Source organism: Carcharhinus amblyrhynchos, chromosome 21, assembly GCF_965287045.1.
Source record: "Carcharhinus amblyrhynchos chromosome 21, sCarAmb.v2.hapA, whole genome shotgun sequence".
NCBI classification, from domain to species: domain Eukaryota; kingdom Metazoa; phylum Chordata; class Chondrichthyes; order Carcharhiniformes; family Carcharhinidae; genus Carcharhinus; species Carcharhinus amblyrhynchos.
Genome location: NC_137344.1, coordinates 31,165,730 through 31,189,854, shown reverse-complemented (window position 1 = coordinate 31,189,854; position 24,125 = coordinate 31,165,730). Strand labels below are relative to the sequence as shown.

At 41.4% G+C, this 24,125-nt stretch overlaps 1 protein-coding gene across 1 annotated transcript; it reads left to right on the top strand.

Annotated features, from left to right (window-relative positions):
• Positions 1–819: 819 nt before the first annotated feature.
• Positions 820–23,636, top strand: cybc1 (cytochrome b-245 chaperone 1). Its single transcript, XM_080208925.1, has 7 exons — positions 820–1,447; positions 13,176–13,315; positions 13,947–13,988; positions 16,371–16,444; positions 17,919–18,015; positions 19,980–20,124; positions 22,272–23,636. The coding sequence occupies exons 2-7, from the start codon at positions 13,228–13,230 to the stop codon at positions 22,396–22,398; spliced, it is 573 nt and encodes a 190-aa protein (XP_080065051.1). The 5' UTR covers positions 820–1,447; positions 13,176–13,227; the 3' UTR covers positions 22,399–23,636.
• The last annotated feature ends 489 nt before the right edge of the window (positions 23,637–24,125 follow it).

Sequence of the window (24,125 nt, the reverse complement as noted above, 5' to 3'; positions counted from 1 at the left end):
GGTGGAGTTTTGTAAGGGTTGTGTGTTTGGGGGTGGAGTTTTGTAAGGGTTGTGTGTTTTGGGGGTGGAGTTTTGTAAGAGTTGTGTGTTTGGGGGTGGAGTTTTGTAAGTGTTGTGTGTTTGGGGTGGTGTTTTGTAAGGGTTGTGTGTTTGGGGGTGGAGTTTTGTAAGGGTTGTGTGTTTGGGGGTGGAGTTTTGAAAGGGTTGTGTGTTTGGGGGGTGGAGTTTTGAAAGGGTTGTGTGTTTGGGGTGGTGTTTTGAAAGGGTTGTGTGTTTGGGGGGTGGAGTTTTGTAAGGGTTGTGTGTTTGGGGGTGGAGTTTTGTAAGGGTTGTGTGTTTGGGGGTGGAGTTTTGTAAGGGTTGTGTGTTTGGGGTGGAGTTTTGTAAGGGTTGTGTGTTTGGGGGTGGAGTTTTGTAAGGGTTGTGTGTTTGGGGGTGGAGTTTTGTAAGGGTTGTGTGTTTGGGGGTGGAGTTTTGTAAGGGTTGTGTGTTTGGGGGGTGGAGTTTTGAAAGGGTTGTGTGTTAGAGGTGGTGTTTTGTAAGGGTTGTGTGTTTGGGGGGTGGAGTTTTGTAAGGGTTGTGTGTTAGAGGTGGTGTTTTGTAAGGGTTGTGTGTTAGAGGTGGTGTTTTGTAAGGGTTGTGTGTTAGAGGTGGTGTTTTGTAAGGGTTGTGTGTTTGGGGTGGAGTTTTGCAAGGGTTGTGTGTTTGGGGGGTGGAGTTTTGCAAGGGTTGTGTGTTAGAGGTGGTGTTTTGTAAGGATTGTGTGTTTGGGGTGGAGTTTTGTAAGGATTGTGTTTGCAGTAGAGTTTTGTAAAGGTTGTGTTTTATGAAGGATTTTTGTGTTGGAGGTGGAGTTGTGTAAACGTTGTACTGGGTGGGGTAGAGTTTAATAAAGTTTATGTTGGGTGGGGGTTGAACTTTGGAGTGGAATGAAACTTTGAGTTTTGTATTTGGGGGTGGAGATTTGTAAGGGTTTAATTGTCAGGTGGAGCTATGAAACTTGTGTTTGATGGGGTAGGAGTTTTGTAAGGGTTGTGGTGTGTTTGGGAATTGAGTTTTAAAAGAGGTTGGGTGTGGGAATTGTGTTTTAGAAGTATTTTGTTCTGCATGGGGGTGGAATTTTGTAAGAGTTTTGTTGTGTACGGGGGTGGAGATTTGTAAGAGTTACGTGGGGAGGGTGGAGTTTGAGAAAGACTGATGGGGGATGAGTTTGGTCAGAGTTGTGTTGTATTTGAGGGAGGGGCGGAGTGTGCGTTGTGTGTGAGGATGGTAAAAACGAAGTTGTAGCCACCAGCCCATTGGACAACAGGCTGGCGAGGGGCTGATCTTGAACTGAGCCAATGAGAGCTCCAAAATGTACGAGAGGGAAGAGGAAGAACTCATTCAGAAACTTACACGCCTGACCAGTGACTCAACGCGTTCAAGAGGAAGAGCCGCAGAACAGGCGGTATGGCTTTTTGTTCCTCTTTCTTTTAACACTAATTGATATCCAAAGATTGGGATTCTATTTTAGCTGTAGTTCAATATTCCTATTTAAAACGGCTATTGAAACGGATAACTTACCATTCAATAAGTACATCGTTGAAGTGTAAACGACTATTTAACTTGGTTCCTGTATTTGATTAAAAGCGGTGGTGATTCTTTACTTAAATGGATGTCATTTGAGGGATGCCTTATTATGAACCGTTGGAGTATCAAGAGTTATAAGTTTCATTCATCCTCACACTAGTTGTAAATATTTCAAATCGCTGTTTAGATTTCAGATTTCTGCGACAGTGACAGTGTTGCAACAGCTCTTTCCAAATCACCAGACCCACAGAATTCAGTCAGACCAGACCAGCAAAAAGCAAATATGAGATAAATAAATCTCAGTTGCCTAGTGTTTCGGGACCACGCGAGCAGGAACAAGGGGACCACGGTTTGGTGACTTGGAAATGAAAGTGTACGTTGTCATCATTAACCGTGCCCTAACATGTAACATGTTACTAATTTCCTCGTTTGAACCCAGTTTTGAGTAATCGTTTTCATCAAATAGACTGAGTGCTGTAAATGACCTCCAGGCAGCCTCAGGTTTTACTGGATTTGATTGTTTACCTGTAGTATTGACACCATTAGTGCTTTTTTTTGACCATTATCTCGACAGAGCCATCAATTGCTGCTTGCTGAGAATAATGAAAGCCTTTTTGTGATGAACAAGTAGCCACACGATGAGCAAAGGGCATTAAAAATGTATGTCTGGTGCATTCCAAGCAAGAATTAAAAACTGAGCAGAAACCTCTGATGTTTAGAACAATTATTAATTCAAATATTATTGATATTCTATAGATCAATGCATAGATCACATGTAGAATGTGATCTGTGCTATAAATTTGCAACTTAAGGTGAGAGTGCTTTGATGTGGGGTGGGAGAAACAAAATGGTTAAAGAAGTATAGAGTTACCAGTGAGATGAGTTGTTACTTAAATGCATTACAGTATAGGGTATGAGCTAATGGTCCATGGGGAAAATTGATAGATGTTGAGGATAGCATGTTTTCCTGTTAGTTATAATGCAATTAAAATAACACAGACTTGCCTTTGTACAGCACTTTCAAAATAATAAATCATCTCCAAGCACTTTACATATGAGTAAAGCAGCAGTAGAAATTAAGATAGAGGCAAAAATACTGCGGGCGATGAATCTGAAACAAAAACAAAATGCTGGAAAATCTCAGCAGGTCTGACAGCATCTGTGAAGAGAAAATAGAAGTGTTTCAAGTCAGGATGACCCTTCGTCTGAGTAGAAATGGGGAGTTGACAAAAGAGCCTGCTTATAAAGCTAAGCTTTTAGGAAAGGAAGGGAGGCTGGTGGCAACGCAAAGGGGTTCAAGGAATAAATTGCGGAGGGCAGGATCTATCCAAAAGCAGGAGGGTATGGATGGGTAACAAAAGGCGTTGCAAAGGTAGAGTGAAGGAAGGACAGTTACTTATTTAAAATAAGTGTGGGTTTTTTACAACAACCAATGATAGTTTCATCAATGCAGGTGGAGAAGGAAGTCAAGAAGGCATACAACATGCTTGACTTCATCGGCCGGGGCACTGAGTTTAAAAATTGGTTAGTCATGTTGCAGCTTTATAGAACCTTAGTTAGGCTGCACTTGGAATATAGTGTGGCGACCAGAATTGAATGCTATCAGAAGGATGTGGAGGCTTTGGAGAGGGTACAGAAAATATTTACCAGGGTGTTGCCTGGTTTGGAGGGCGTTAGCTATGAGGAGAGATTGGAGAAACTTGGCTTGTTCTCACAGGAGCAGTGGAGTTTGAGGGGCGACCTGATAGAAGCCTACAAGATTATGAGAGGCATGGACAGAGTGGATAGTCAAAGCTTTTTCCCAGGGTGGAAGAGTCAATTACTAGGGGACATAGGTTTAAGGTGCGAGGGGCAAGGTTTAAAAGAGATGTACCAGGGAGATTTTTACAGAGTAGTGGGTGCCTGGAATTCGTTGCTGGGGGAGGTAGTGGAAGTGGATATGTAGTGACTTTTAAGGGGCGTCTTGACAAGTACATGAACAGGATGGGAATGGAGAGATATGGTTCTCGGAAGGGTAGGGGGTTTTAGTTCAGTCGGGCAGCATGGTTGGTGCAGGCTTGGTGGGCTGAAAGGCCTTTTCCTGTGCTGTAATTTTCTTTGTTCTTATGTAATGGTGATAGAACGAAGAACATTAGAACTAGGAGCAGGAGTTGGCTATTTGGCCCCTCGAGCCTGCTCTGCCATTCAGTAAGATCATGGCTGATCTTTTTGTGGCTCAGCTCCACTTACCCGCCCGCTCACCATAACCCTTGATTCCTTTACTATTCAAAAATTTATCTATCCTTACCTTAAAAACATTCAGTGAGGTTGCCTCAACTGCTTCATTGGGCAGGGAATGCCACAGATTCACAAACCCTTTGTGTGAAGACATTTCTCCTCAACTCAATCCTAAATCTGCTCCCCCTTATTTTGAGGCTATGCCCTCTAGCTCCAGTAGAAATAACTTCCCTGTTTCTATCTTATCTATTCCCTTCATAATCTTATGTTTCTATAAGATCTCCTCTCATTCGTCTGAATTCCAATGAGTATAGCCCCAGACTCCTCCATCTCTCCTCATAAGCCAACCCTCTCAACTCTGGAATCAACCTAGTGAATCTCCTCTGCACCCCTTCCAGTGCCAGTGTATCCTTTCTCAAGTAAGGAGACCAAAAATGTACAAAGTACTCCAAATGTGGTCTCACCAGCACCTTATACAGCTACAGCATATTCTCGCTGTTTTTAAACTCCATCCCACTAGCAGTGAAGGACAAAATTCCATTTGTCGTCTTAATTACGTGTTGCACCTGCAAACCAACTCCTTGAGATTCCTGCACAAGGACACCTAGGTCCCTCTGCACAGCAACATACTGCAATTTTTTACCATTTAAATAATAATCCGTTTTGCTGTTACTCCTACCAAAATGATGACCTCAGTTTACCAACATTGTACTCCATCTGCCAGACCCTCCCCTACTGACTTAGATTACCTGTATCCCTTTGCAGACTTTCAGCGTCCTTTGGATGCTTTGCTCTACCACCCATCTTTGTGTCATCTGTGAATTTTGACACACTACACTTGGTCCCCAACTCCAAATCATCTACGTAAATCGTAAGCAATTGTGGTCCCAACACTGATCCCTGAGGCACACCACTAGTCACTGCCAACCAGAAAAACACCCATTTAACCCTACTCTTTGCTTTCCGTTAGTTAATCAGTCCTCTATCCATGCTAATACATGCCCATAACACTGTGCACTTTTATCTTATGTAGCAGTCTTTGATGTGGCACCTTGTAAATTCCTTCTGGAAACCCAGATACACCACATCCACAGGTTCCCCATTGTCCACTGCACATGCAATGTTCACAAAGAACTCTGCCAAATTCGTCAAACATGACCTGCCTTTCATGAACCAATGCTGTGTCTTACTAATGGGGCAATTTATATCCTGATGTCTTGCTATTTCTTCCTTGATAGATTCAAATGTTTTCCCGACTTCAAAAGTTAAGCTAACCGGCCCATACTTATCTGCCTTTTGTCTACCTCCTCTTTTTAAAACAGTGGTATCACATTCGTTGTTTCCCAATCTGCGGGAACCACCACAGAGTCCAATGAATTTTGGTAAATTGCCACCAGTGTGTTTGCTATTTCTCCCGCCATCTCGCTTAGTACTCTGGGATGCATTCCATCAGGACCAGGAGACTTGTCTACCTTTAGCCCCGTTAACAACTTGTTACAAGACCAGCTTTACATTCCAGATTTATTAATTGAATTTAAATTCCACCAGTAGCCATAGTGGGATTTGAAGCCATGTCCCCTGAACCTGGTTGCCTTAGGCTGTTATCCTAGTGATGTTACTACTGTTGCTATCATCCCACGATTTTGGACTCGGTGCATTGGGTGATACAAAGCTGATGAAAAATAAAAAGGACAAGGGTGAGGGGTCAATTTAATTTGTTCAGTTAATGTATAATAAACAAACGTGGTTGCAGTTTTCCTAAAATATGGGAAGTTTAAGTCTAATTTTGCGAATATTTAAATGAAAAAGCAGAGTTTAATAATGACGTGATAGAGGTGTTCAAACTCCTGAGAGGTTTCAATAGGGTAGAGGGAGGGAGAAACTTTTTTTTTTGGCAAAAGGATCTAGAACTAAAGGTGCCAGATGTAAGTTTGGCAAAAGAACCAAAGGCCTAATGAGAAAAAAACAGTTTGTGCAAGAAGTGAGTACGATTTTGAATGTGCTGCCTGAGAGGATGGCGGAAGTAAATTCAAACTTCAAGTGAGTTAGATCAATGCTTTAAAAAAAAGGCAAGGCTGGGCATAATGGTGGGGAAGTGGGAGTAATTTGTTTGCTGTTGCCGAGAGCTGGCATAGACTTGACAGTGGAATAGCTTCCTCCCTACTGCAGCCAATCTCTGATACTGGAACAAAAGTGATTGGAACCTACAGAACAAGTTAAAATAAAGGGCTGAGGTTCTGAAGCTTGGGAAACGTGAGAAGAGAAAGTCATTACATTACACCTTCTGCAATGTGATAGTTTAATGTTAGATTTTAGACTTCATTATTTTCATTAAAGCAAGTAGTTTAGATGTGTGGTTACATACCTTGTTCGTCCTTTATGAAATAATTCTGCTTAATTTAAATTTAACCTGAGTCTGTCGGTGTGATCATTTTTCAGTTTCTCACCGGAGAAAGATCTTATTGAGTCAGTGACTGAAATTATATTAACTGGAAGATTGGCTTGCTTGTATTACTGGGCTATTTGGAAAGTTAGCACTAGCAGTTACCGTTTGCCTATGAGAATAACCTAAGATAGGAGTGCTGAATGCTCTAGAATAGTAAGGGTAGGAAGAATCAAAAATGTAACGTGGGATTTGAAGCTTGGTTCTGGGCCTTGGTCATGCTTGAGACGGGTGGTGTCAATAGCAGGGGTATGCATTCTTGGTGCAAAGTAAGATGGCTTTGATTTTTTTTTCCCTGTATTTGGCTGTAGAAGTTTCACTTAATGCCAGACAGTCAAATGGTTGTGGAATGTGATGGACGGTTAAAAGTTGAAAATCATTAACATGCCTGTGACTTTAATCCCATGTTTGTATAAAATATCTTAAAAGGGCAGCATCTGAATGAAGATGGGATAAGGATAGAACTTTATTATCGTTTGTGGTTTGGAGTAGTATGCAAATAGTTCAAATCTCTCTAAATTAATGTTACCAATATTAGCAGATGAATCCAAACAGTGTTGGTATGGTGTTTCCTTATTCACTGTAATGTAGGTGTTAACACCTTTACTTTAAGCCATTTGTCTCTTCTGAACGGCTATAACTGTGTTAAGAATGACCACGCTTGGAGCCACAATGTTGGCTTTTCGACTTCAGTATTTTAAACAAATCAAAATCATTAAGTTAATTTTACTTTCTGCTCTAGGCATCTTTGACAGGTGCTACTGAACATTTGGATTCAATGCAGGAATGCTCACAGTAACTGCATTCAGTTACTAAACTGTTCAGACTTGCACACTACACACTTAGTATTATTAATACTCTTTATTTGTTGAATTGTTCCTTTGTCCTGGTGAAAAGCTAGCATAATGATGCACTGGGAATTCGTTTATAAAATTGGAAGCTGTTGATAGATTTGCTTATCAGTGGTCTTTGGTTAGATAAATGTGCCAAGTAAACCTAAACCTGAGGACATGATCAAATGAAGCAGTGCATTGCATCCACAGGAACTGCAGCAGCTGCCAGAGTACAATTCTATTGATGCTCCATCATGCATGGAATTGTACTCGTCACGTTGGCTCACACAGGATTTCCAAATCCGGTTTTGAAGACTGTTGACCTCAACAGCGATCAGATCATGAATCACAACTCATTTCTTGAGCTGGTTTGAAGAAGTAAAGATGCATGCAAAACTAAATTGACTGCCACAAAGGTGTTATCACTTTTTCATCTAAAAATGCTTTTGTCCACAATGCATTTATAGATTGTTCAAAGTTGTATTATTAGTCCCATGTCCCAAATTGCGCAGCATATATTCCATTTAGTGTGCAGTACTGTGGATTCAGTAATGTGGAGAGGAGTCTCCCTACTTGAGAAAAGATATACTGGCACTGGAGGAGGTACACAAGAGATTCACTAGGTTGATTCCAGAGTTGAGAGATCGGCATATGAGGAGAGACTGAGTGGCCTGGAGCTATCCTCGTTGGAATTCAGAAGAATGAGGGAAGATCTTATGGAAACATAAAAGATTATGAAGGGAATAGATAAGATAGAAGCAGGGAAGTTGTTTCCACTGGAACTAGAGGGCATAGCCTCAAAATAAGGGGAAGCAAATTTAGGACTGAGTTGAGGAGGAACTTCTCTTCTCCCTGGAGAGACGAAGGTTGAGAGGCGACCTGATAGAGGTTTATAAAATGTTGAGAGGAATAGATAGGGTGGATTCTCGGAGGCTATTTCCCAGGGCTGAAATGGTCGCTACGAGAGGACACAGGTTTAAGGTGCTGGGCAGCAAGTACAGAGGAGATGTTAGGGGTAAGTTTTTCACTCAGAGGGTGGTGAGTGAGTGGAATCGGCTGCCATCAGTGGTGGTAGAGGCGAACTCGCTGGGGTCTTTTAAAAGACTTCTGGATGAGTATATGGGATCTAATGGGATTGGGAGTTACAGATAGTTCTATGGCTTGGTAGGTATAGATGTGATCGGTGCAACTTGTGGGCCGAAGGGCCTGTTTGTGCTGTAGTGTTCTATGTTCTATGTATGTTCTTCACACAAAGGGTTGGAATTCCCTGTCCAGTGAGGCAGCTGAGGCTACTTCATTGAATGTTTTTAAGGCAAGGATAGATAAATTTTTGAACAGTATAGCAATTAAGGGTTATGCTGAGCAGGTGGGTAAGTGGATCTGAGTCCACAAAAAGATCAGCCATGATCTTATTGAATGGTGGAGTAGATTCAAGGGGCCAAATGGCCAGCTCCTGCTCCTAGTTCTTATGAATATAACTCCTGTTCTGAATGGTGACTTGAATTATTCTAAATCACTTAGTTATCCTAATGCAAATGGCAAGCAGGATGAGAAGAAAATGTGTCTAGTTTACCACCCTAGGCAACTGGTTGGTGAACCTGGATCATAAACCCGGCATCGTATTTCTTTGTCACATGTAATTAAAAAAAAGGCTCTTCAAAATGAATCAATCTTTACTGCAAATTATCATTTTAAAACTCTTAACCTTCCCCAATCACCCCATCACTCTTGCTGTGAGGAGCTCGCAGAAATCTTTGTCCAAACATTAACTGATTTTCCACTAAGATTTGAAACCATCCTATTAGCTGCCTCTGCCACTTCCCTCTCTTTCCCCCTAGATCATCAGGCTAAAATTTCCCTAAAGCTCTCCCCACCCTAACCTTAAACTTGGATCATTCTCTAGTCGCTTCATTATGTTCCCTTGTGCAGTCTCCAAGTTCAGGTTGCTCGTGAGTCATGCCTGTTGCTCCCTTAACCCGTTGCCACTAAGCTACTGATCTTCCAGCTTCCTTTTCTGATTCCCATAACTGATATCAATAATTCTTTCTCTTCGGATACCATCCCTCAGGCCTTCAAATCTTTTGTCATCACCCCACTCCTGAAAATTAGCCCTTGACCCCAGTGTCCTTGTGCACCACTGCTGGATTTGCAATCTCTCTTTCCTCTCAAGTTCTAGAACATGTTGTCACCTCCTAATTCTGTGCTCATCTTTTTGGGAACTCTGTGTTTTGAATCCCTTCAATCAGATTTTCATCCTTGCCAGAGTACCAAAATGGTTCTTACCAGAGTCACAAATAGCATCGTATGTGACTGAGGAAGGTAAGTTACTGCTCCTGTCCCTCGCAGCATGTCTGCAAGCCTTTGACAAAGTTGACCATGCCATCTTCCTCCCATAATTCACCATTCTGTCGTCCAGCTGAGTGGGAGTGCTCTTGCCTAGTTTTCATTCTTAACTATTGAATGTTGGCTTCTCTTCCCACTCTGATAGGATAACCGTGGCTCCCTCTCCCATTTCTCATCGGCATGTTATCCCTATGTCAGATCATCCGAAAGCAGCATGTTTGTTTTTACACGCATATTGAAGACACCTAGCTCCACTTCACCACCACCCATGACTCCAGCACTGTTGCTAAATTATCAGACTCCTTGTTCTATGAGCAGAAATTTCTCCCCATTAAATATTAAGACTGAAACTGTTGTCCTCAGTCCCCAAACAAACTCTCTTTCCTATTCATCCCTCTCCTTGGCAAGTGCCTGAGGCTGAAGCAGACTGCTTGCAATCTTGGTGTCATACTTGACCCTGAGATGAGGATTTGACCACATATCTTTGGCATCACTAAGGCTGTCTAACACCACCTCCACAACGTCACTGAGTCTGGCCCCTGCCTCAACTCAACTGTTACTGAAATTCGCATCTACGCCTTTGTTATCTCTAGACTTGACTGTTCTAATACATGCCTTGCCGGCCTCCCAAATTCAACCCTCTGTAAACTTGAGGGTCATCCAAAGCTCTGCTGTAATTGTCCTTTCTGCTACCAAGTTCACACATTGCTCTGTGCTTACTGATCCACAATGGTTCCTGATTAAGCAGTGTCTCAATTTTTCAAATCCTCCCGTGGCTTTGTCCTTCCCTACGTCTGTAATCTGCTCTAGCCCTAATCCTCTGAGGTATGTGTTCCTCTTGAGCGTCACTGATTTTTTAAAATTGCTTTACCATGGATTTCTGTGCCTTTAATTTGCCCTGCCTTAGCTTTTAGAATCCCCTCCCTAAATTAATCTGCCTTGCTTTTCATCTTTAAGAGCCTTCCTACAAACGACCTCTTTGACCAAGCTTTTGGCTGACTGCCTGACTATTGCCTTACTTAACTCGGTGTCAAATTTTGATTCATAATACTCTGTGAAGCAGCTTGGGATGATTTATTACATTTCACGTATTATATCAATAAAGTTGTAAAACATCCAGGCGTGGTATCAAGCAAAGCAAATGTGTTTACTGAAAAAGTCCTTTTGCAGCAACATTCACAAACCCTGCCATTGCAGCTCCGATTGGAAATCGCAAAATGAAATATGCTTGTCAGCTAGCTAATTCATTCACTTTCCTGTCTGTCCTTTTCCAAATTCCTTGGCCTGGACCTCGGCTCCTCCTTCTGTGACTGGATCCTGAACTTCAGGTGTTGCCTATCCTTAGTAAGGATAGGCAACACCTCCTCCTCCACATCATCCTTAACACCAGTGCCTCACAAGGCTGTGTTCTCAGACCCCTACTAAACTTCTTATACACCTATGATTGTGTGGCCAAATTCCCCTCCAGCTCGACTTTCAAGTTTGCTGACATCACCACCGTAGTGGGTTGGATCTCAAACAGTGATGAGACAGAACACAGGAATGAGATAGAGAATCTGATGAACTGATATGGTAACAATAATCTCTTCCTCAATATCAACAAAATGAAGGAAGCGTAAAGAAGAACATTTTCACCCACACCCACACCCACACCCACACCCACACCCACACCCACACCCACACCCACACCCACACCCACACCCTATAGTTAAGAAAGCCTACCAATGCCTCTACTTTCTCAGAAGAGTAAGGAAATTTGGTATGTCACCTATGGCTCTCCAACTTTTACGGGTGCACCATAAAGAGCATTCTTTCTGGTTGTATCACAGCTTGATATGGCTCCTGCTCTGCCCAAGACCACAAGGAACTACAAAAAGTCATGAATGTAGCGCAGTCCATCGCACAAATCAAGCTTCCATCCATCAATTGTCTACACTTCCCACTGCCTTGTCAAAGCAGCCAGCATAAATAAGGACCCCACACATCCTGGACATTGTTTCTTCCACCTTCTTCCTTTGGGAAAAAGATAGAAAAGTGTGAGGTCACATATCAACTGACTCGAGAACAGCATCTTTCCTGCTGCAGTCAGACTTTTGAATGGACCTACCTCGTACTAAGTTGGTCTTTCTTTACACCCTGGCTATGACTGTAACACTACATTTTGCACACTCTTGTTTCCTTCTCTATGAATGGTATGCTTTGTCTGTATAGTGCGCAAGAAATAATACCTTTCACTGTATACTAATACATGTGACAATAATAAATCAAATCAAGGAAGCTAGAGATAAAAATATAAAGACAATAAGGGTGAGCATGTTGGACTGCTAGAGCGAAACAGAAAGACAAACTGCAAAATGCAACGCGAGGGGGTGCAGAAAATGAGTTTCTGACAAGTTGCAGGAAGGGAAACATACTGCTTTTCGTCAAAACTGGTGTAGGTGAGCAATTGCCAAGAGATCCATTAGTGCTAATGTTCCAGTCAAAGTAAGCCAACACAATAACGAAAATGTTGGTGAATCTGATTTTATGCAACTCCATTATTTGGTGGGGCATTGATGGAGGAACAGAGCAGAATCAAAATTATTAATGTAGGATTTTCTCAAAGTGTACAGTCTGATGTCACAAGGGGCTGGGGATTTGTAGGGGCGGGGGGAGGGGGGGTTCACTCAGTTCAACAAGTCACACAGATGTCCAAATGCAGAATGTTTATTTAAAATGTCCTCAGATACTCAGTGAAACAGAAAATAAATGAAAAATAATCATCTAGCTGCTCTTTGAGCCTAACTTTACATACAATATATCCCTATTTAAACTTGGACGGCGAATCCAAGTTTATGGGAAAAGTACCACCCTTCCAGCACACAGCTGAGTGCTACTGTAAGTTTGATTAATGTCACCTACTAAAATTTTATTATATACCTTATATTATTCTTAGCATGTATTGATCTGGGTTTTTGTAGAAGTGGAATTAATCCACCAATGTAATATCAGTAATGTCTTCCAAAATGCTACCATTGGAAATAGTACACAATGAATATGGAAGAATTGAGTGGGAGGCGATGGCTTAGTGATATTATCGCTAGACTGTAAATCCAGAAACTCAGTTAATGATCTCGGGACCTGGCTTCAATCCTACCACAGCAGATGATGGAATTTAAATTCAATTAAAAAAAAATCTGGAATTAAGAATTTACTGATGACCATGAAACCATTGTCAATTGTCGTAAAAATCCATCTTTCACCGACGTCCTTTTAGAGAAGGAAGTCTGCCATCCTTGCCCAATCTGTCCTACATGTCACTCCAGAGCCACAGCAATGTGGTTGACTCTCAACTGCCCTTGGGGCAACTAGGGATGGGCAATAAATGCTGGCCAGCCAGTGACACTGATGTCCTACGAATTAAAAAAAAATGTACTGTTGTGGAAGATGAATTGCGCTGAAAACTAAAATGTTGTTTTGGGTAAATTATTATGTATTATCTGCTATACAATGCTTTTCCCTCCAGTGTTTTTAAAAAAATATTTTAAAGCTGGGCTTACTGATGTGGATGTCTTCAGAAGGAGCAGAGTGATGTTAAATACTGTTAGGTTCATGGCTTACCGAAACTGATACCACTCTTGTAGATACAATACAAACTGCATTATTTTAATGGGCTAATGTTATTCCTGAGAACTGTAACATGCTTTGCAATTGCTTTTTATTGCATTTCCTTTCCATTGCATTTCCTTTCCAATTGTTCATTAGGTTGCTGTTTTGTGTTTGAATTGCAGATCCATTTGCAAGCATCACCCAAGAACGTGTTGTCCATAGCTTTTTGTGGAGATGGCATACATGGTCGTAGAGGAACGAACAGATTCGATCCTTCACCTGAAGAGATCTCCAGGTGTTCGGTCCTGGTCTGTGTTGGTTGGTGAGTCCACAATAATTAAAACACCTTGAATTCGTTGGCAACATATTCATTTCTGGTTCCTAAAAGTGCAGGTTCACATCCCACAAGATGTCAATGAAGTACTAAGTCAATTCTGCCTTGTTGTGCTGTCTTTTGACTAATGCATTTAAATCAATTTGATTTAACTGTTCTAGTGGTTCTGGTGAACGTTATGGATTCCATGGGATTACTCCAAGAAGAGGAGGGAGTTTTCTGGATGTCTTGATCAACATTCCATCCTTAACTATCTGCAGCGATTCAAGAAGGTGGCTCACTGCTACCTTCTCAAGGGCAACTAGGGATGGGCAATAAATGCTGGCCGGCCAATGATACCTATGTCCCACAAATGAATTAAGAACTAACTTAAAAAAAATTAACTCATCATTTGTGTTAATATTGGTACACTGCAAACACTACATTTTCTTATGCACATTACAATGTTTTTGAGATAGTTTGATCTAAAACATTTAACAATTATATTTAACGTTGCACTGTATGGAGGCAAAGTTGGTGGGTAATTTTAAATGTAAATTACTGAAGGATATCACAACCAAAGCTTTAGAAGTTCACAACAAAAAGAATTAATGGTGAAATTATTTTTTCTCTTCTGTAGGAATTGGTTCTATTGGTCTAGCTGCTGCTTATTACAGTGTAGGTAAGGAAGTTAAAGTATAATGGTTTAATATCTTTCTGATTTTTGGATTTCCTTTTACTACATTTAAAAAAAAGTATATGTGTTTTCATCTGTTCACACAGGGAGCTGATAGTGGTAATGTCAGTGGACAATAGGATCCTGAGATCCAGGGTAATGCCGTGGAGACCCATCTCTCCATGGCAGATGGTGAAATTTGAATTCAATAAAAACAAGAAATCTGGAACTAAGAGTTTAATGATGACCTCAAAACTGTTGATTGTCACTTTAAAAAAAAACTCTCATCTGGTTCATGAATGTCTTTTTACGGAAAACAGTCTGCTGTCCTTACCTGGTCTGGCCTACATGTGACTCCAAACCAACATCAATGTGGTTGACTTTAAATGGCCTAGTAAGCCACTCAGTTCAATGGCAGTTGGGAATTGGCATCAAATGTTAGCCTAGCCAGCAGCACCCACATCCCATAAAGAATAAAGGTGGGGAAAAAAAAGTAATCATAAACCTGGTTTAGGTCAATGTGCAGACGTGATGGATGGAATTCAGAGTATTGAGTGTGAAGCCATGAGATTAAGTGAAAGAAGCAAGAATTCAGAAATATAAATGAAGAATATGAAGCAGGGAGAGATGTGAAACTTTTGGTAGCTTGGTAAAATCATTCATTTGGTATTTGCAAGTGGTGAAGGAACTAAACAAAAAGTTGGGAAGTGTAAATTTCAAGGAGGTAATATTGAAGGTTTTTCAAGATTTAGTGGTCTTAATGCACTTGAATTTCCTTCGACTAAATTACATGGAGGAACATCAGGAAGGTTCTTTTGCATGCACTTGGGCTGACCTGCTTTTCTAATATTCATTGTACCCTGGTTTCTGGTGTGCCTGAGTACAGGTTTAGATACTCAAATTAATCATAAAAGTGATAAACTATATGCATATGAGATAAATCAGTTGGTCTCTGCTGGAGAAGTGCAGAATTTGAACTTTAGTCTCTCCCTCTAGCTTGAGAATTCTGAGGGATGGTAGGGAATGATTGTCCAGCTATGATTGGGTGAAAAATCTAGTACATTAAGTTTACAATCAGTTACCATTTGGCAGCACAGCTTGAAGATTACAGTTGTCAAAACTAACTATGTACAAACTTGTGTGACGTGAAATTAAGTCTTTTCTCAATGCCAAGATTGTTAGAGATTTATAAAAATTCATCCTGCTTTACAGCTTAAATTGGAATTACAAGGGGGAAACTTCCATTGTCACTGGGGACACAATTCAGCAAAACGAATTATGAGCAAGTTGCAGAACACACCAGATTTTCATTTTCGTAGAATCCCTGCAGAAGGAGGCCATTGGTCCATTTGAGTCTGCATCAACTCTCTGGAAAAAGCAGCCCTCACCCAGGCCCTCCCCTCCGCCCTTTCCCCATAACCCTGTGCACTCACCATGGCTAACCCGCCTAACCGAGGCATTGAAATGAATGTGCTAGAGATGGCAATTTTTTCCATTATGTTGTGGAACAAATTGGCTAAGCTCAGCAATGGTACAAAGAAAGATGCAGCAGTAAATCAGATAATAGCTGTCCCTTGCATTGCAGCTTTAATTTGTACGTAAGCTTTAGCTTGGGTATAAACATCTAAGTGCAAATGAAGCTATTGGATTATTCAACGACAATTGATTTATTGATGGTCACAGCAGCACAGGAAATTTTGAGTTTCTGATCTTGGTTAGGCTTTTTGAATGAAGTTGTAATCTAGAAGTTGTACAATTTCTAAAGAGGGAACGTAGGAAACAGAAATAGATGGTTGGTTTCTCCTGGGCTAATCTTGGACTCCAAACGGTTACAGAATGGTATAAATTTAACCCTGGGAACAGAACTTCTGCAAAGAATGTTGGTCTACATCATTTAGTTTTCATTTATTGGTGTCGCAAGTAGGCTTATGTTAACAATGCAACGAAGTTTCTGTGAAAATTCCCATGTTGCCACAATAAAATGCCTGTTCAGGTACGCTGAGGGAGAATTTGGCATGGTTAATGCATCTAACTAGCATGCCTTTTGGACTGTGGGAAGAAACCAGAGCACCTGAAGGAAACCCACAGGGAGAACATGCAGACACCGCACAGACAGTGATCCAAGCTGGGAATCGAATCCGGGTCCCTGGTCCTGTGAGGCAGTAGTGCTAACCATTGTGCCATGCATCAGAGAGCGCATTACTGAGTAAAACACAGAAGAGTGTCTGATATTGTGGGTTTACAAAATATAATATATTAGTTGGCATACCAAACTCTGAAATTATACCAAATGATAGGGTGTTGTGACTTGTACATTTGACTGAAGTGTTTTCATTATGTACAGGGCAAATATGAGACTGAATAAAATGTATCTGTATTTGTTTGCAGACAGTTGGGCATGGAAGTTATTCTACGTGGTGGGCTGCTTATTTGTGGCTGTACAAAACTTGGAAGACTGGGAGGTAGGATGGTACTTAAAGTTTGCCTTCTGTAGTAGGGGTATCACAGCGACGTGAATCCATAATTGTAAATAATTTATTCAGATACTTGTGAATTATATATGATGTGACCAGGTATCTAGTGTTCATTTTGAAACTTAAAAACAAATGCTGCACCAAAGGAGTCTAAAATGGTGCCAAACTCGCTTCTTAACTTTTGCGATGTTTCTCATATTTGTTCCTGCCCTCCCACGTTGCGGGCTTCACCAACAGCTGTTTCCCTAGCAGTCACGACACTGCTGAGTTCAAATGAACTGAGCTGTTCCAGATGACATTTTCTGAATGCTTACTGGAAAGTCTTAACTATTAAGTCTCCGTAATCAGGGTCTGATTGTGTACTGACTATTATTACTGGATTAGTAATCCAGAACCTGGGTTACAAATCCAGAGAATGAAAGTTTGAATTAAAAGTTCAGGTTTATTTATTAGTGTCATAAGTAGGCTTACATTAACACTGCAATGAAGTTTCTGTGAAAGTACCCTAGTTGCCACACTCTTGGCGCCTGTTTGACTACACTGAGGGAGAATTTAACATGGCCAATACACCGAACCAGCACAGTCTTTTGGACTGTGGGAGGAAATGGAGCACCAGGAGAAAACCCATGCAGACATGGGGAGAACATGCAGTCTCCACACAGACCCAGGCCAGGAATCGAAGCTGAGGCAGCAGTGCTAACCATTGTGCCACCATCTTGAGAAACTGGATTCAACTTGAATGCTTTGGATCATTGTTTTAAAAAAAATTCAAGTGATGCATTAAGTTTGTTCAGGGAAGGAAAACTTGTCTTTTTCCATTCTGGCCTATATGTAATTTCAGTCTCCAACCAATAAAATGGTTTGTGAGCTGAGCTCAGAAGTCGCCCATCTTCCCTGTATCCAGGGAAGGACAATCAACGCTGGCCTTGTCAGCAATCGCCACATCCTGAGAATGAATCAAAAAGTGTCAAGATTATCTACTACTGGAGAGATATAATCTTGGTCATGTTGTCAGATCTCATCCCTACCTCCAGAATCTTGTGTGCTTTGCAATTTTAACCTCATGTTATCCAGATTTAACAAGATAAATGTTCCATGAAGTGACTCAAAGTAAGAAATCTCAATGTGTTTTCAAGTCTTTGCGAACCTCCTTCCTTGTGTAAAGTTTGCCAGTGACAACTCCCAACCTACATTTTGAGGTTCCGTTTGTCAAGTTAAGATTTAGCAATGAATTGGTAAAAGCTACCTGAATATTGGCAATGGACAAAAATTTAAATGGAAAAGCTCTGATGCTTTTAGGAATTCTGGAACATGGGAAACCAATATTACAGCAAATAATCCATACGGACTAAAAGTTTGCATGATGTTAAACATTGATCCATTGGTAGGAAGTAAGATTGTAATGTGAAATTTTTTGTCTTTTGATTCATTAAATGCTAATTTCTTTTTATTTGCCTTTCAGGAAGTCATTTTTGACAAGAATAAAGGTGTTGCAGTTCTTAAAAATTTTAATCTTTATACGAGGATATTGACCATGTGGAGAAATAGTCAAGATCAAGGTAAGATGAAAATTTATTTTTCCAAACATTAGGGTTAACTTCAGAGCCATGGTGACAAATTCTGAGTGTGATGATAGAAACCTTACAACAAAGTATGTTGAGGTGGGGTGAATAATTATTCATTTTGTCCTGAACGTGAATTCAGCGTTAATTCCTCCTCCACCTCCGCTGATAATTCCTTCTCAGTGCCACCTCACATGGTTTGCCTTTGATCAACCAATTAATGTTTTCAAACTCATCTCAGGTTAGATATAACATTTAAGACAAAGATTTGGCCTTTAATGGCAGGGCTAGCTTCTCAAATTGCAAAGTAATAATCTGACTACAACATGAAAGTGGGTAGCGCGGTGATTAGCACTGCTGCCTCACAGCATCAGGGACCCGGGTTCAATTCCAGCTTTGGTCTCTGTCCGCGTGCAGTTTGCACATTGTCCCTGTGTCTGCTTGAAATTGCTCCAGTTTCCTTCTGCAGTCCAAAGATGTGTGGGTTTGGTTGATTGGGCATGCTAAATTAACCCTAGTGTCAAGGGGATTAGCAGGGTCAATATGTGGGGTTATGGGATAGAGCCTGGGTGGGATTGTGATAACTGCAGACTTGATGGACCGAATGGCATCCTTCTGCACTATAGGGATTCTATGATAAAGCAGTTGCTTGGCAGTACAGAACTTGGATATTGCTGAAAAGAGACATTGCTGAAGTCTTTTGTCTTGCACTTGACAGAACAAATGCAAGAATGCCCAAAATTCAAAGAGTCTCAACAATTCATACTACAGTAAAAAAGTGTGATTGTTCTAGGCATTGCTGTAGTCAAAGACAAAGGGTTCACCAAGCTCCTCGGTAATTGAGGAGAGGTTCAAGGCTTGAACATGTTCCTTTTGTTTGCAGAGAATGGTTCCTTTGTGTGGCGTATCAATGTGACTCATGATCTTAAATTGATTGTTAGTGTTGTCAATGGAGCACCCAGGATTATTCAGATAGTGCTGTCCAATTGCAGAATCACGTCAGTGTGGATGTTTTATTTTGGGTTTGGCAAGCCTGGGGTTGATGAGTGCAGTTTGCATTATTATGGACAACTGAACATGTGTTAAATAATTCAGCCAATCGCTCGGCTTATGTGTCTGATATCGCATTAGCACTGAAGTTGACACTTTATTTTTTAATTCTTACTCTGTTCTTAAAATTACAAAGCCAATGTTCAGAATGGACTGGGAGGACCCGAATCTATTCCTTGCTTGCTGATCCTGACATGAAACTCTTATTCTATTCTCTCTCCACAGAGGCTGTTAGACCTGCCAAGATTTTCTAGCATTTTCTGTTTTTGTTTCACGTTCTAGCATTTACTTTTATTTGAGCCTTGTACACTCTGGCATTTCAATGTTTTAAAGTGTATTTATTTGCATCACAAATAAGCTTACGTTAACAGTGCGATGAATTTACTGTGAAAATCCTCTAGTCGCCACGCTCAGGCGCCTGTTCGGGTACACAGGGCAAATTTATCGTGGCCAATGCACCTAACCAGCATGCGTTTTGGGCACTGGGAGGAAACTGGAGTACCTGGAGGAAAACAGGTGTGGGTGGGCAGAACACCTCTTTGGACTGATGGCAGCATTCCATTAATAGAAAATACCACTTGTGTAGTTGCAGCATGAAACTGCTTCCTTAATTCAAATTTTGAGATACTTTGTCTTTCCAAGGTAATTTGAGATATACTGGGTACTTTGCATGTCCAAATGTGGCTGCTTTTTGTTCTGTTTTATGAGGTGGTGTGAACAGTGATCTGAGCAGTCATTGTCCTTCAGGATAATTTTGTGCTCTCTTTCTCTGTCACTACCACTGTGCAGCCTCGCAATGCCAAAAACAGATCGTGGCATTTTCTAGTTTTGTAGCACGTAATATTAATTTGTACAATTTTTTTATGCAATATTTTATTAGCTGAATTTCACTGACTGTGTTCTGTTTCTAGTGGTGACACAGCTTCAGCATATCCGTGCTGTTACAGTGGAGGAGGAGAAGGTCCGCTATTTGGGGAAAGGTTACCTGGTTGTACTGCGGTTTGCAACTGGCTTTTCACACCCGCTGACCCAAAGTGCAGTGCTAAGTAATCGGAGGTAAGTAACTCAACTCTTTGGCAAATTTGTGCTTTACAAAAAAATTGATGTATATTAACCCGAGAGGTAGAGAGATTCTTCCCGCTTAGAAAGGAAAACAGAATTAGAGGGCACAGTCTCAAAATAAGGTGGGGGGGGGGGGGCGCAGTTTAGAACAGAGTTGAGGAGGAACTTCTTCACTCAAGGGTGGTGAATCTCTGGAATTCACTGCCCATTGAAGTGGTGGAGGCTACCTTGTTGAATATATTTAAGTCACGGGTAGATAGATTTCTGATAGACAAGGGAATTAAGGGATATGGGGAGAAAGCAGGAAAGTGGAACTGATCCACTTCAGATCAGTCATGATCTTATTGAATGGCGGGGCAGGCTCGAAGGGCTAGATGGCCTACTCCTGTTCCTATTTCTTATGTTCTTAATTTATGCTTACTTTGTGGAGCTGCAGAATCAACTATTTTGTTGTTTAAGCAATTGTTTATAATTTGGATAAGTTCTTGCTGCTTAATTGTATTTTTGTGTTTTGAACTCCACTATCTCCAGTGGTACAACTGATGAACATGTATGCTGCACATGTCCACACAGGCAAATATATCTCACATTTTATAAACCCTGTCAACTGGAAAATTTACCCTATTTACAATGCAGTTCTGGTTTGGTTGCATACGTGGGCCATATTGTTCCCCATTATAAAATTCAAGTCACCAGTGTAGAAATATAATCTTAAATCTTTTGAAAGGATGTCGCTGTAAAGTGTTAAAAGAAATGAACAATGATGATTGCCTGACAAACTTGGGAGCGAGCCACGAACTCCTCCTCCTCCTTTGGTAAAATACAAAAGCAAGAGGCAAAGATGATAGTTGTAAAGATAATTTTAAAAGAGGAAGATGAACACTGGGTGGTCCAGTGACAGGAAGAACACACTTTTTCTAACAAAAGCACGTACAATGAATTATTTTGAAGTGTAGTTTCTCTGTAAGTGAAAGTAAACTGGAGGTAACAAAAACTTTTCCACATCACCAGATAAATATGAATTCAAGTCTGCGGGATGCCCATCATGGGTCTGTCTGCAACATTTCTGATATCTAGCTGATACACAATGATATTTTTTTTCTTTTGGAGTGCTGGAGGAAAATGGGCCAGTTCATATGCATTGCCAATCATCAGTGTACTTTTTGATACTAGGATACAGATCACGCAGTCTTTGGATTGTCGGAGACGTGATCCAAGATGTATGTTAGAACCCCGGAAGTCCCGATGCACTGACTTGGGGAATCATTGGAATTTTTGGACTGTTCTGACTTAGTTACCTAAATAGTTACCCAGGAAATGTTAGACTGAATTACCCCTTAGTGTCAGGGGGGACTAGCTAGGGTAAAGGCATGGCGTTGTGGCATTGTGGTCAATGCAGAGTTGATGGGCTGAATGACCTCTTGCGTTGTAGGTTTCTACAGTGCAGAAAGAGGCCATTCAGTCCATTAAGTCTGCACCTATTTTACCTAGGCCCACTCTATTCCTGTAATTCCATGCATTTGGCCTGCAATCCTCCTAACTTCACAATCTTAGGACACTAAGGAGCAATTTAGTGTAGCACATCTTTTGGACTGTGGGAGAAAACTGGAGCATCTGGAAGAAACCCACGCAGACCTGAGGAGCATGTACAAATTCATCCAAAGCTGCAATTAAACGTGGGTCTCTGGCGCTGTGAGACAGCAATGCTACCCACTTCCTGCCTAGTCTATATCCTGGATGAATATGGAACTGACTCCCCGCCTCCCCCACCCACACCATTCACACTGGCTTCCTCGTGACACACCTGTCCACCTGCCTGGCCCAACTCCTTCATTCACTGACATTCTGAGAAAGCTTGGAGCCTTTGAACACTTCTCAGAATATGGCAGCTGGTGCCCTGAAGAGGGGGCTTGGCTTCTGCGCAGGTTCCCTTTGCTGCTGCTGTCTGTGGATTCCTGTGCTGAGTGAGGGAGCCCGGATGTATGCTTCGTTGGAAACGTAGAGAGAAAAATCTCACCCCAGTAAGTGGGTAGTTCTCAGTCTAATCAGCATCAGCGACAAGGGTCAGCGCTGACTGTAAGATTTGGGCCGAGATCTGCATTTCTAACTTTGTCTTGTGTTTTCTTCCCTTTTTTTTGCAGTGATGTTGATGCTGTAGCAAATCTTGTAATTAACTTTCTGAAGTTGAATGAACCATCTCTTGATGACAAGCTGGGATTGTCTGCAGACAGCAGTGATGGCACCAGCAGTGAAAATGAAAAAAACTGAGGATTATTAACCAGAATCATTTCATGAACATTCAGGACGCAGCCCCAATAAATCCAGGGCTTTTTAACATCTGAACAGTTCTGGAAAACTAGTTGTGAAGCTGCACACTGCATGGGGAACATTTTTGCTGGAGAAATAGCACAAGTATAACTTGCACATTCCAGTGTTGCTAACGTGTGCACCTTGCTTTGACAGAATGCAACTTTTATTGTATATTTGATCAAAATTATAAGCTGTAAGTAATAATAGCTAGTTACTTAGGAAATACTGAACGGAGAACCTTGTTTTGGTTGTGACTTTACTCTTACAACTGCATACTTTGTTTATAGTCCATTTCATAGAATCCTACAATGCAGAAGGAGACCATTCAGCCCATCAAGTCTGCACCGACCACAATCCCATCCAGACCCTATCCCACAACCCCATGCATTTACCCTAGCTAGTTGCCCTGACGCTAAAGGGCAATTTAGCATGGCCAATCCACCTAGTCTGCACGTTTTGGAGGAAACTGAAGCACCCAGAGGAAACCCATGCAGACATGGGGAGAATGTGCAAACTCCACACAGTGACCCAGGCCAAGAATTGAACTCGGGTCCCCGATGCTGTGAGGCAGCAGTGCTGACCACAGTGCTGCCCCGTTTCAATTCATTTTGTTTTCTCTTTAGGGTTTTCTTGTAAAAAGAATTTTCATAAAATTTGTTTTCCTGTAAGGTGAATAATACAGTGGAATAGTAGAAATGATCTGTGTATTTAAGTACAAGTAAGGAAGGGGAATAGTTAGTGGTTGGATGCTGAGACCGTCTGCAGTATTTCTGAATGAGGGTGGTTGGCTAAATACATCTTGTGCACCAGTTGCCTTATGGGTTTACTTTCTAGCAGAGTGAGAAGACTATTTGAAAGCAGTTCAATACTAAACATCCTGTAAAGTGGATAAAATGTGATGCTGGTAGATTGCGATTCTAGGGATTGGTCTGTTGAGGAGGCTGGGCATTTTGTGAGGTATAACACCCCGTCTCCCCAAAGCCTGTCCACCAACTACGAGGCACAAGTTAGGAGTGTAATGGAATACTTGCATGGATGAGTGCATCTCCACCAACACAAGAAGCTTGGCACTATCTAGGATGAAGCACTTTGCTTGATTGCCACCCTGTCCACATGATTAAACAAGCATTCCCTCCACTGGTGCAGTGGCAGTAGTGTGCAGCACCTGCAAGGTGTAGCGCAACAACTCATCAAGCTTCCATCTGCAATCTCTTGAAGGACGAGGGCAGCAGATATGTGGGAACACCCACCATCTGTAGGTTCCCCTCCAAACCCCACACCATCTCGAATTGGAACATTACCACCACTCCTTCACAGTCACTGGATCCAAAAACCAGAATTTCCTTCCTAACAGCACTTTGGATGTATCTACGTGGACTGCAGCGGATGGAAAAGGTGGCTCGCCACCACATTCAAAGGCAATCTGTGATGGCAACAAATGCTGACTTTGCCAGTGACACCCACATTCTGTAAGTTTTTTTTTTAACAAGTGTACTGTAAATTATTACCACTTCCTGTTAAGAAGTGGGGAAAATAAAACTCTGGCTTGTTGAATGTTTTGTGTTTTGGTCAGTAATGGCCTAATCTATCCCTTTGGCAGAGATGTGAAAAATATGATATTTAAATAGATAGTTACAGATTTGCATTTGACACATACTGGTTACGTTCATGCAGGAATTTGGCAG

Excerpts from the sequence above, each read along its gene's own strand:
- cybc1 (XM_080208925.1), top strand. The coding sequence starts at position 13,228 with ATGGCATACATGGTCGTAGAGGAACGAACAGATTCGATCCTTCACCTG. Across the intron at positions 13,316-13,946 it reads GTCCTGGTCTGTGTTGGTTG|GAATTGGTTCTATTGGTCTA; the intron begins GTGAGTCCACAA and ends TCTCTTCTGTAG. Across the intron at positions 16,445-17,918 it reads AAAACTTGGAAGACTGGGAG|GAAGTCATTTTTGACAAGAA; the intron begins GTAGGATGGTAC and ends TTTGCCTTTCAG.